Source organism: Hypanus sabinus, chromosome 4 (genome assembly GCF_030144855.1).
Source record: "Hypanus sabinus isolate sHypSab1 chromosome 4, sHypSab1.hap1, whole genome shotgun sequence".
NCBI classification, from domain to species: Eukaryota; Metazoa; Chordata; class Chondrichthyes; order Myliobatiformes; family Dasyatidae; genus Hypanus; species Hypanus sabinus.
The window spans coordinates 81,980,079-81,992,638 of record NC_082709.1 but is presented as its reverse complement, the minus strand read 5'-3'; the positions used below and the strand labels follow the sequence as shown (position 1 = coordinate 81,992,638).

Sequence of the window (12,560 nt, the reverse complement as noted above, 5' to 3'; positions counted from 1 at the left end):
TAAATAAAACTTCAGTCAGTCTGCACTTGGAGTGTTGTGTGCACAGTTGTGGTTTTCCCTTTATAGGAAGTTTGTGGAGATTTGGTGAAAGTGCAGAAGAGGTTCACCAAGATGCTGTCTGGATTAGAGAGCCTGAAGTATAAGGACAAAGTTGAATGGTTTTCTCTGGAGTGGCTGTCAGGAAACTTGACCCAAAAGCAGAGCTGTGGAGACGACAACTTTAATAATATGCCATAGAATTACAAGCCATGAGAGACAACAGGAGAGAACAGAAACTGAGCAGAACAGGCAACAAGGTAAATTGAAGGCTCGGAGCAGTTGGTTGAGGCTGGCTGCTTTAATGAGTGAACAAGGACTATGGTTAAATAGGCTGATGAGTTTCAAACAAGCAGCAGGTGACCCCGATTAGCTGAGTGGAGACTGAGAGGCACAGACCTGAGAGTGGTGTGGCGGGGGGGGGCACTGATAGAGTTTTTCTTTAAATTATAAGAGGCACAGACGGTAGACTGTCAGAATATTTTCCTCAAGGTAGAAATGTCCATCACTGGAGGAAATGTTTTTAAGGTTGGACGGTGGAAGGTGTCTGAAATGGGTTGCCAGGGGCAGTAATGGAAGCAGGCAGTTTGGTGGAGTTTAAGAGGCTTTTAGAGAGATATGGATGATACACGGATTCAGATTTATTTATCAGATGTAGAAATGTAAGTGAAATGTGTCATTTAATTAACACCCAACTCACCTAAGGATGTGATGGGGGCAACCCGCCAGTGCCAAAATAGCATGCCCACAAAGTTCAGTTGAACCACATAAGTTCTTTTGCTCTTTTCCTCCCTCCCACCCACCCACTCACACACACAGATCAGTCTCCAACCCCAGGACAGGCTGCCTGTGGGCCTCTAGTCTCCAATCCCTGGCCTAAACTTGGCTATTGGCAGTTCTCCCTTAGAATTTAATGTGTTTCCTGGGTAACACCTGAAGAACAAAGTCAAGTAAACATGTATTGGTGTGCTATTTGGAATAACATTGTCTTTCATAAATTAAAGGATTGAATACAAGAGTTGGGATATTATCTAGAAGTTGTGTAAAATGTTGGTGATGTCAAATTTGTGTGCAGTTTTGGTCACCTACTTACAGGAAAGATATCAATATGTTGAAAGGGTATGGAGAAAATTTACAAGGATGTTACTGGGACTTGAGGACCTGAGTTAAACTTGGCAGAACAACGAAGAACATAACAAGCATGAAAACAACAATACAAGCCCTTTTCCACCCCCCACACACAGGCTTTGGCCATCGGTCTTCGACTTCTGGACTTCCGATGAACCTTCAGGCTGCGATCAGAAGGACGACATTTGGTATCAATTGGTGTCAAAATCTGTACAATATTGTGGGCAGAATGGCCTAGCTAGTGCTATACTGATCTGTGAGTGAGCCTTTGGAACACCCTTCAAGGATGGTGCAACAGAGTCCTGAGTGTTTCTGAGACTGAGGGAGGAGGGAGTGAGAGTATAGAGATGAGGTTTGTTAAATGGTGGGGAAGGCTCAAGAGACAGAGAGCTTTCCTCTGGCTGCAGGCTCTCTTGTTCCACAAGATTACAAGGCAGTAGGAGTGAGAGAAGGCCTGTTGGCCCATCGATCCTGCCCCCCAACTCAATATAATCAGGGCTAACCTATACCCACCTCAACCTTTCTTAGAGTCATGGAGCACTCTAGCAAAGAAACAGGCCCTTCAGCCCATCTAGTCCAGTCTAAACTATAATTCAGCCTAGTCAAGTTGACAAGCACCTGGACCATAGCCCTGCATACCTATCCATGTACTTATTCAAACTTATGAACCCACACCCACCACATGAATATAAAGGTTATAACTTTATAACCTTCTTATACCATGAATGTTAGTCTCATCTGAAAACTTACTAACTGTGCCACTAACATTGTCATTCAAATTATTAATATAAATGGCAAACAGCAGGGGACACAGCACACCAGTGGTCGCAATCAGAATCAGGTTTAATATCACTGGCAAATGTGGTAAAATTTGTTGTTTTGTAGCAGCAGTACTTAATAATAAAACTACAACTACAAATTACAATGTTATACAAGTCAGATTTTTTGAGCTAATCTACAAAACATTGTATATCACGTCAAATCAAAAGAAAAATTCCAAAACTTGTCAATAATATACTAAAAATTAAATACCAAAATTGTGAGGCTGAAAACCTATTCTTTCCCAGTGTAGTTACTTTGCTAACTTTCTTCGGATGCAATATACTGTTGCCTTGCCAGCTCACCCAATTTGTTGATGTAGAAAATTAGAGGATCACCTGTTTTCAATTGATTCATAAGAATAAATATCCTCTGTAAGGTCAAACAGTATGGTAGATTTTCAACAGACCCAACCAAAATGAAGACAAAAGAGCATTCAAGACAAGTCAGGGAAATGATAATTCTGGTGACAATTCTGGGGAAGGGTACAAGGCCACCTCAAAGGCACTGAACATACCTTGGAGGTCAGTGCAGACCATCATGAAAAAGTGGAAAAAATATGAAACCATAGCCATACTGCCTAGGTCAGGCTGTTCATCTAAACTTAGTCACCAGAGAAGAATGGCACTTGTAAGTGAAGCTACTGTGATGCCAACAGTCACCCTGAATGAGCTGCAGAAGTCAGTGGCTGCAACTGGAGACAAAGTTCATGGCTTCACTATTTCTAAGGCCTTGCACAAAGGTTATATTTGAAAAAGTGGCAAGGAAGAAGCCCTGGCTAAAACAAAAGTATATCCTTCACCGTAAAGACTTTGCAAAGCAACGCTTTAGAAGAATCTGTAAAGATGTGGAAGAAGTTCTTGTGGTCAGATGAGACAAAAGTGGAACTTTTTGGCCTCAACACTAAGTGGTACATGTGGCATAAATTTAATACTGTGCATCAGCTAGGTGACACCACACCTACTGTAAAGTATGGTGGAAGTAGCATCATGCTACTGGAATGCTTTTCGGTAGCAGGGGCTAGATATCTGTTGAGGATTGATAGGAAGCTGAGTGCTGCTAAATACGGAGAGATCCTGGATAAAAACCTGCTAGCCTCTGCTAGAAAGCTTAAACTGGGGAGGAAGTTCATCTTTCAGCAGGACAATGACCCAAAGCACACTGTCAAAGCAACCTCAAGTGGCTTCAAATGAAGAAAATTGATGTCCTTGAGTGGCCCAGTCAGAGTCCTGATCTCAGCCTGATTGAACACCTCTGGCAGGGCCTTGATTGCTATCCAGTGCCACTCCCCAACTAACCTTTCAATAGGTACATTTAATGTCAGAGAAATGTATACAATATGCATCCTGAAATCCTTTTTCTTCGCAAACATCCATGAAAACAGAAAAGTGCCCCAAAGAATGAATGACAGGTGAATGTTAGGGTAGCCCCTCCCAGCTACCCCTCCCATGCATAAGCAACAGCAAAGCATCAATAAAGAAACAGACTTGCAGTACCCCAAAGACTATCTGTTCACCTGGTAATTCAACATACCGTGGGCTCTCTCACTTCCTAATAGGGAAAAAGAGGTGTCCCCATTTCACCTGGAGCGAAGAGAAATGAGCAAATCGTGCTCCATCGCATTGGATCTAATAGAGACTTATCCAAAAAGATTACTGGCTGTAATAGCTACAAGAGGTGGTTAAGCCATCTACTGAGCAAAGGGGGATGAATACTTTTGAACTGCTGATGTTTCCGTTTTTGAATTTTTAGTTTTTCATGTTTTACAATTTCCCCTGGTTTTTGGACTCCAGTGTGAAAAGAAGAAGCATATGATTCACAAATTAAAATTCTTAATTAAATTGATCAAAATCAATGATTGTAATACTCATTTATGTGAACAAAGGCTCTGGTGTGCCTTATATAAAATATATTTATGTAATGCAAAAGAGAATAAAATAGCAAAGTAGTGTACATGGGCTCATTCTTCATTTGAGTCAGAATCAGATTTATTATCACTAACATACCTTGTGAAATTTGTTGCTTTACAGTGCAATACATAACATATTATAAATTACAATAAGAAATACATACAAATAAACAAGTAGTGCAAAAGTGAGAAAAATACTGAGGAAATGTTCATGGGTTCATTATTCATTCAGAAATCTGATAACAGAGGGGAAGAAGTTGTTCCTGAAATGTTAAGTGTGTGTTTTCAGGCTCCTGTACCACCTCCTTGATGATAATAATGAGAAGAAAGCATGTCCTGCATGGTGGGGATTAACACAGCCTTTTTTGAGGCCTCACCTCCTGAAGATGTCGTTGATGCTGGGGAGGCTAGTGCCCGTGATGGACCTGTCTGAGTCTACAATGTTCTGCTGCTTTTTCCATCACCGTCCCCCAACTGAAAAGCAACCCTTCACCGCCTACTGTCAGCCCAATTTTACACCCGGTTGACTAGCTTACCCTGGACTCCATGAGATCCAATAAGATAAGCATCTAATCCAAATACATCATGGTTTCAAAGTTTAAATAAAAATTAGTATCAAAGTATGTAGATGTTGAGATATATATATCTTGAGATTCCATTTTTTCCAGGCATTTACAGGAAGATAAAGAAATACAATAGAATACACGAAAAACTTTACATAAGCAAAGACTGATAAACAACCAGCATGCAAAAGACAACCTGTGTAAATAAATAAACAATACTGAGAACACGAGTTGTAGAGCCCTTGAAAGTGAACCTGCAGGTTGTGGAATCAGCTCAGAGTTGTGGTGAGTGAAGTTATCCGCAATTCAGGAGCCTGATGGTTGTATGGTAATAACTGTTCCTGAACATGGTGGTGTGGGATCTCAGGCTCCTTAAACCTCCATCCAGAGCATGGATGAGAAATTCTTTATAATAGTTCAGAACAGCTACATTTTACAAATTAGCCACCAACCTGACGACATGTACATCGACTTTCCCCCTCCTCTTCTCATTTTTCCCATTCCTGACTCTGGCTCCTCCTTACCTTTCTCCTCACCTGCCCATCACCTCCTTCCTTCTCCCCTATCTCCCATGGTCTACTCTCCCTCTCCTATCAGATCCCTTCTTCAGTCCTATACCTTTTCCACCTATCACCTCCCAGCTTCTTACTTTGTTCCTACCTTCCCCCTCACATGGTCACACCTATCGCCTTCTAGCTTGTACTCCTTTCCCTCCCCCCACCTGTTTATTCTGACTTCTTCCTCTGAAGAAGTCCTGATGAAGAGTCTTGGTCCACAGTGCCGATTCTTTATTCCTTTCCATAGAGGCTGCCTGACCTGCTGAGTTCCTCCAGCATTTTATATCTTTGATCATTATTGGCAGGCTCGCCCCGGATCCCATACGTTCGAGCCAGACGTAGAATGATGTGTGCTTGTCTGTTGCCATTGTGTTGCAGGCCACCGCGATGCGCAAGTGTTGGCGATCATGGCGCCAGCTCGGGACATCACGGTGAACGCCGGCGAGTCGGCCTTCTTCGAGTGTGAGGTGCGTGGCCCCCCTGATGTTGACGTCGACTGGCTGACCAACGGGAAGCTGGTCCAGCCCGCTCTGCTGAACTGCAAGATGCACTTTGATGGCAAAAAGTGCAAGCTGCTCCTAAATTCGGTGCATGAAGATGATTCGGGAGTATATACCTGCAAAGTTAGCACGGCAACAGGTGAGTGAGAGGCTGGCAAGGCCCAGACACACAGGCTGCGAGTAGTCCCAGCGCATTGCACGGGACAGGGTGGTTATGAAGCCATTTGGCATACTGACCTTCAACCCTCAGGGCACTGAGTATGAAAATTGAGACATAATGTCGCAGTTGTACAACATAATTGGAGTATTAGACCATCAGTCATAGGAGCAGAATTAAGCCATTTGGCCCACTCTGCCATTCCTGCGTGGCTGACTTATTGTCCCTCTCAACCTGTAAGACCATAAGATTTAGGAGCAGAAGTAGGCCATTTGGCCCGTCGAGTCTGTTCGGCCATTCAATCATGGGCTGATCCAGTCATCCCCACTCCCCTGCTTTCACCCCATACCCTTTGATGCCCTGGCTAATCAAGAACTTATCTATCTCTGCCTTAAATACACCCAATAACTTGGCCTCCACAGCCACTCGTGGCAACAAACTCCACAGATTTACCATCCTCTGCCTAAAGTAATTCCTCTGCATCTCAGTTGTAAAAGGACACCCTTCTCAATCCTGAAGTCGTGCTCTCTTGTCCTAGAATCCCCATGCTCCTGCCCTCTCTCCATAACCTTTTGTTATATTTTGTAACAAAATATAACAAAATTTTATTGAAAGAAGAACACGAGCCTGGGAAAGCGTGTCTACTTTGTTTTACTTTGGTGAAGCATACAAATGACGCGATAGCGTAATGATGTATGCCACTTAAATACTTCTTTCATATAATCCATAATGAATCCTATAAACAAACAAAAAATGCTTAATCGAACAATGTATTTACAGTATTATTCAAAAAATACTGAAATATTAAATATACAGCACTATAATGTGCTATAAGTGTGTGTTTATAATATATATGTATAGCTACTATATGGAATCCACACTATAGTAAATTTTAAAGTCCCCCATATTTAATTGCTGTGAATATTTCTTACCCTTGAAGGATGATGTCTCTCCTGACGGGGTGTGGGGGGTGCTTGCTCACTTTGCTTGGCAGGTGAAACAATCTCAGGTTCTGGGGCCTCCTCTGTGTTAATTGTAGGGGTTGCGTCTGGGACTGCAGAAAGTGGCTTGAACTCCTTTCTACTCTGACAATTGACTCTGCTTTCTTCAGCTGATCGATGTGTCATCTCCAGATGACATCAGACACGATCTGCACTGTGTTGGAGAGTGGTCCACTTCTGTCCTTAATCTTTCCAAGTACCCACTTTCATCACCACTGTAGTCCCTCACCAGGACTGCTTGTCCAGGAGCGAAACACTGAACCTCCTTGTATGAGGAGCTCTCAATTTGTCTCAGCTGTTTGTCCTGCATACTCCTTCTGAGTTTGGGTTTGAGGAGATCCAAGCATGAGCGCAAGGGACGACCCAGGAACAGCATAGTGGCTGAGTGGTTGGGTGTGGAGTGTGCTGCATTGCGATATGCGAGGAGAAAATTGGTGAGCTTGGATTCAGTGTGAGTGCAGTGTGTTCTGCTGACACTGCTCACAGTGTGTTCTTTAGACTCTGGACAAACCTTTCCACCAAAACATTTGTAGCTGGGCGGGACAGTGCAGGTGTAATATGTCTTATTCCATCCATTTTCAAGATTGACTAAAACTGTTCTGCTACAAACTCAGGTTTATTGTCACTGACTAAGTGTTTTGGAACACCAGTCTTTGAGAATTGAATTGAATTGAATTTCAGTTGAATTGAAGAAGCTGTAGTGGAGACTATTGGGAACATTTCTGGCCATTTTGTAGCTGCATCCATTACTACCAAGAAATTTGTTGCCAGGAATAATCTGGCAAAATCCACATGAATCCTCTGCCAGGGCAATACAGGCCATTCCTAGGGATGGAGAGACACTGCCATTGGCATCTTCTGGAAATGTTAGCATCCTGAACCGTGCATAGCTACTTACTAAATTTGCTGATCTATCCCAGGCCACCAGACAAAGCTTCAAGCCAATGCTTTCATTTTGACCTTGCCTAGATGTCCGGCATGTAGTTCCTCCAATACTTCAGCTCTCAGCTTGAATGGTACAGCTCTCAATCCCCACATAAGGCAGACCCTGTTAAGGACAAGGTAATCCCAGTGCTGTTAAAAATGGGAGAACTGGAATTGCAGCTACACATTCCAGCCATTTTGAGTGCCCATGTAGACCTGAGACAGTGTGGGGTCTTTTCTGGTTTCCCTTTGGATCATCTCTGCTGTAATAGGGAGACTTTCAATTTGTGTTAGGGAGAGTACGTCAAGAGGAGTGTCCTCTTTTGTAAATTTTTCAGGTATTTCCTTTTCCAAGGGTTAGCGGGTCAATCCACCAGCATTTCCATGATTAGTTATCCTCTTGAATTCGATCTTGTGTAGCCCTCAGGCTCGGGCAGCACATGTTTGTCTGGGGGAGACAACTTCCGGCCCTGCCAAATGGAAAAATCTTGTTTGTGTTGATGCTGCGTGATGTGTTGCCCAGTTACAAATCCCCACTTCAAAATATCAGACAGTATACCATATGCAATTAAATGATTGAACTTTATAGATCTTAATCTGAATATAGGGTTAGTAAAGAAAAGAAAAAGAAAAAAGGATCTGGCTCACTGGCTACTTTATGGCATGAGGAACCAGACAGGCTTTGTAATATTTGGGTGTGGCATTTTCATTTAACATTATTTTACCCTTGATATGGTTTGAGTTTTTCAATGCCATCCTTGAACACTGCTGTGGCATCATCAGTATCTTTCTTAATTAGCTTTCAGTTGACTCTGTTGTAGGGGATGGATCTCCAATCAAGTTGTAGTTGTCTCAGCCAATCACAGTCCTGCAATGCTGGCCCTCCTGTTTTTACCACATACAAGCCCAACATGGTTTGTTGGTTGTTATATTTCACTGTTACAAACTTCATTCCCATAGGAGTTATTGTTGCTCCAGTAGCAGTTCTTAATTAGATATCTGTAAGCGTTAGTTCAGTATCTTTGAAATGGTGTTCAAACTCATTTTTTTGAATGACTGAAACAGCTGAGCCAGTGTCCTTCTGGTGTGAGTCATTTGCTCGTCTGTTGCTATTTTTCAAGTTTTGTAAGGCTTTTTAGTTCTATGTCACTCTCATCATTATCAGAATTTTCATCAACAGCATACAAATTAATGCTCCTTTTGAAAATGCCACTTAATTTTTTATCTTTTTCTTTTTGTCTGTCTGACATGTTTTTTATATGTGGCCTATTTGTTGCATTTTCTGCAAGTTTTGCCTTTAAACCTGCATTGGTCTGGTGTATGTGAGCCCCTGCCACAACAATAATACAATTTGTTCAACCAGGTAGGTTTCTACTTAGACATTGCAATTTTGTTCACCCTCATTTTCATTTCTAAATGCAACTCAATTGTGTCTCTAGCTGTTGTTTCCATTGATACAGTGATTTCAACTGCTCTTTAAAATGTGAATTGGGCTTCAGTTAGGAGCCATTTTTGAATGCTTTCTTGTAAGATTCCACAAACTAAGCAATCTCTCGGTGCATCATTAAGCCAATCACTGAGCTGACAATCCTTGAACAATTTCAATTCAGTCATCCAAGCCGAAATGGACTCCCCTTCCTTTTGATTCCATTTATAAAACCTAAAGTGTTCTTGAATCAACAATGGTTTTGGTCCTAAATGACCCTGCATTACATTCATGAGATCAGCAAAGGTCATTTTGGCTGGTCTTGCTAGAGCAATTAAACTTCTAAGCAAATTATATGATCTTCCATGTATTATACTCAGCAATACTGGCACTCACTTTTCTTGGGCTATTTCATTTTGATTCTAAATACTACTCAACTCCTTCAGTATACATCACCTCATTACCTGTTGTGCAATAGAATGTGTTTATCTTTCTCATGTAGTTCTTTTTTTTAACTTGAACATCTCACTGCAGTTCAACAGGTAGGTAGTGGTCTGGGGTTCATTTTTAAACTTCCACATCACCACTGTTATATTTTGTAAGTCCAGAAATTAATTGAAAGAAAAACATGGCATTCTGGGAAAATGTGATAACTCCATTTTACGTCAGTGAGGCACTCACATATAACATTAAGTTGTGATGACTTATGCCATTCATACATAACCCATAATGAATTACGTAAACAAAGTGTGCTTAATCTAACAACATATTTACAATATTACTCAAATATTACTGAAATACTAAATGCACAACATCTTTGACACCCTTACTAATTAAGAATCTACCAATCTCTGCTTTAAATATAAGACCATAAGACTTAGAAGCAGAATTAACCCATTTGGCCCATCAAGTCTGCTCTGCCATTCCATCATGGCTAAGTTATTATTCTCCTCCCTTCTCTCCATATCTTTTGACACCCTGACTAGTCAAGAAGCTATCAACTTCCACTTTAAATATACTGTACCCAGCTGTCTACAGCTGTCTGTGGCAATGAATTCCACAGAGTCACCACTCACTGGCTTATTCCAAAGGAATCTCCTTGTATTCTGAGGCCGTGCCCTCTTGTCCTAAACTCCACCTCTATTAGAAACATCCTCTGAATATTAAGCTGGAAAAAGTGAAGACATTTACAAGGATGTTGCCAGGGCGCAGGGGACTGTGTTATAGAGAGAGGTTGAGTTTGGAACACTGCTGATCTTTTCAAAGGTCTTTTCCCCAGGGTGGGGGAATCAAGATCTAGAGGGCACATGTTTAAGGCGAGGTGGCAAGGTTTAATAAGAAGCTGAGGGACTACGTATGTGTTACTTATTCCTCAGATGAGAAGACATGCAGTGCCCAGCTGACAGTACTGCCCTCCATCCCTCCACTCTTCACTCGGAAGCTGGAAGACGTCTTTGTGATCGAGGGCAGGACAGCCCACCTCGACGTAAAAGTGAGCGGGACCCCTGCCCCCACCGTCATCTGGACGCACTTCGGTAATCTGTGGGGAAAGGGGCCGTGGTTCTGGTCTGAGTCACACAGGGCATACATATGCACATGATCTCAGGAGCTTCCCACAGCGCTTCACAGCGGGAAGGAGCAGGAGGAGGAGTATGTCCTGCTGTCCCCTCATGGCTGATCTACCTCAATGCCACTGGCCATAACCCCCTTTAATCTCTCATAAAACTGTGAGATACAGGAGCACAATTATATATTCAGAGTTTAGAGATGAGCTTTATTTGTCACATGTACATCAAAACATCAAACCAAAACATATCTAAAAGCTTAAATTTAAACTCTTTTATGATAAAGGCCAGTGCAGTGCATCACTTCCTAATCTCTCTACGTGCCTCTTCCTTCTCCCAAAGGAACACTGTGGCCAAAGGCTCAGTGTCTCAGAGGCTGATCAGAGACCTGATACAGATTTATCAAAGGCATACTGTAAGGTTTTTTAAGACCTACGATTAGATTTATTTATTTGTTACATGTACATTAAAACATAGTGAAATCTATCGTATGCATCAATGACCAACACAGTCTGAGGATGTGCTGGGGGCAGCCCACAAGTGTGGCCAAGTTGACAGTGCCAACATAACACGCCCACAGCTTACTAAGCCTGACCTGTATGCCTGTGGAATGTGGGAGAAAACCGGAGCACCCGGAGAAACCCCATGTGGTTACGAGGAGAATGTACAAACTTCCCACAGACAGCAGAGGGATTGAACCCTGATCTCATAGCTGATGCATAATCACTATGCTAGCTGCTATGTTACCATGCCACCCTCATCCACCATTCAATAATGGCTGATTTTTATAACTCAATTCACCTGCCATAACCCTTAACCCCTTACTAATCAAGAACTTATCATCCTGTGCTTTAAATATACCCAATGGCTTGGCTGCCATGGCCATCGGTGGCAATGAATTCCACAGATTCAACACCCTCTTGCTAAAGAAATTCCTCCTGATCTCTGCTCTAAACAGAGATCCTTCTTTTCTGAGGCTGTGCCCTCTGGTCCTAGACTCCCCCACTATTGGAAACATCCTCTCTATGAGCACTCTGTCTAGCCTTTTAGTCCCCGGCAAGTTTAGAGAGACACTGGAATCTGGAGCAACAAACAAGGTGTTCTAGAAACTCAGTGATCTGTAGAAGTGAAATGGACAGTTAGCAGATGAAGGGCCTTGATTGGAAATATTGACTGCCCATTTCCCTCAGCTGCTGCCTGACCCTCTGAGTTCCTTCAGTCGGATGTGATCAGGAGTTGGGACATAGCTTGGGGATGGGGTTGAAGCTGTGCAGAGTCATAGCCGTGGGACCTTTAGCGTGCTCTCTCCCAGGGCTAAAGCCGAACTACCTTCACAGAGGGATATCAAATGCTGACAGGGGTTGGACAGTCCATACTGTCATAAAAACACAAAATTCCAGGAATGAACAAAACTCTGGTGAGAATTCCGCTGTGTTATTCCTGCATTCCCAGTGGTGGGGGGAGGGAGGAGGGGGCATGTGTTAATGAACAAAGATGTGCCGTGACCCCCCCCCCCCCTTTCCCTGCCTGGCAGGTGAGAAGGTCGTGGAGACAGACGAGGTACGGATCGTGAGAGACCGAGGGTTGCATTCCCTGCTCATCATGCACGCCGTGTCTGAGAACGAGGGGGAATACTCTGCCATTGCCCAGAACGCTCACGGCGATGCCTTCTGCTCAGCAGAGCTCTACGTTGAGGAGCCACGACCAATCATGGCATCACCAATGTAAGCATGGCAACAGGGCAAGGGTTATTTCATATAATGTCCTTTACCACTTCAGTGCAGCCCACACCACATCACAGCCAGGTGGATTATCTTTCTAGATACAGTGGTTGGCTTGACAGATAAAGATAACATATTAATCAGATAGATCACACTGAGCTGGTAGATAAACTGACCAGGTAAACAAACTGTGCAGGTAGATCACACTGACCAGACGGTCTTACTTCAGTGGTTGGTAAGTTGATGGAGAAGAT

The 12,560-nt window shown here is 42.9% G+C and overlaps 1 protein-coding gene across 10 annotated transcripts in view; it reads left to right on the top strand.

The window, feature by feature from the left end:
• spega (striated muscle enriched protein kinase a) overlaps positions 1-12,560 on the top strand; it is a 237,721-nt gene that overhangs the window by 131,520 nt on the left and 93,641 nt on the right. For all 10 annotated transcript variants that reach the window (XM_059967544.1, XM_059967547.1, XM_059967543.1 and 7 more), the window contains 3 exons: positions 5,391-5,651; positions 10,397-10,555; positions 12,120-12,309. In XM_059967544.1, the coding sequence (XP_059823527.1) occupies positions 5,391-5,651; positions 10,397-10,555; positions 12,120-12,309 (610 nt within the window). The remainder of the gene's footprint in view (positions 1-5,390; positions 5,652-10,396; positions 10,556-12,119; positions 12,310-12,560) is intronic.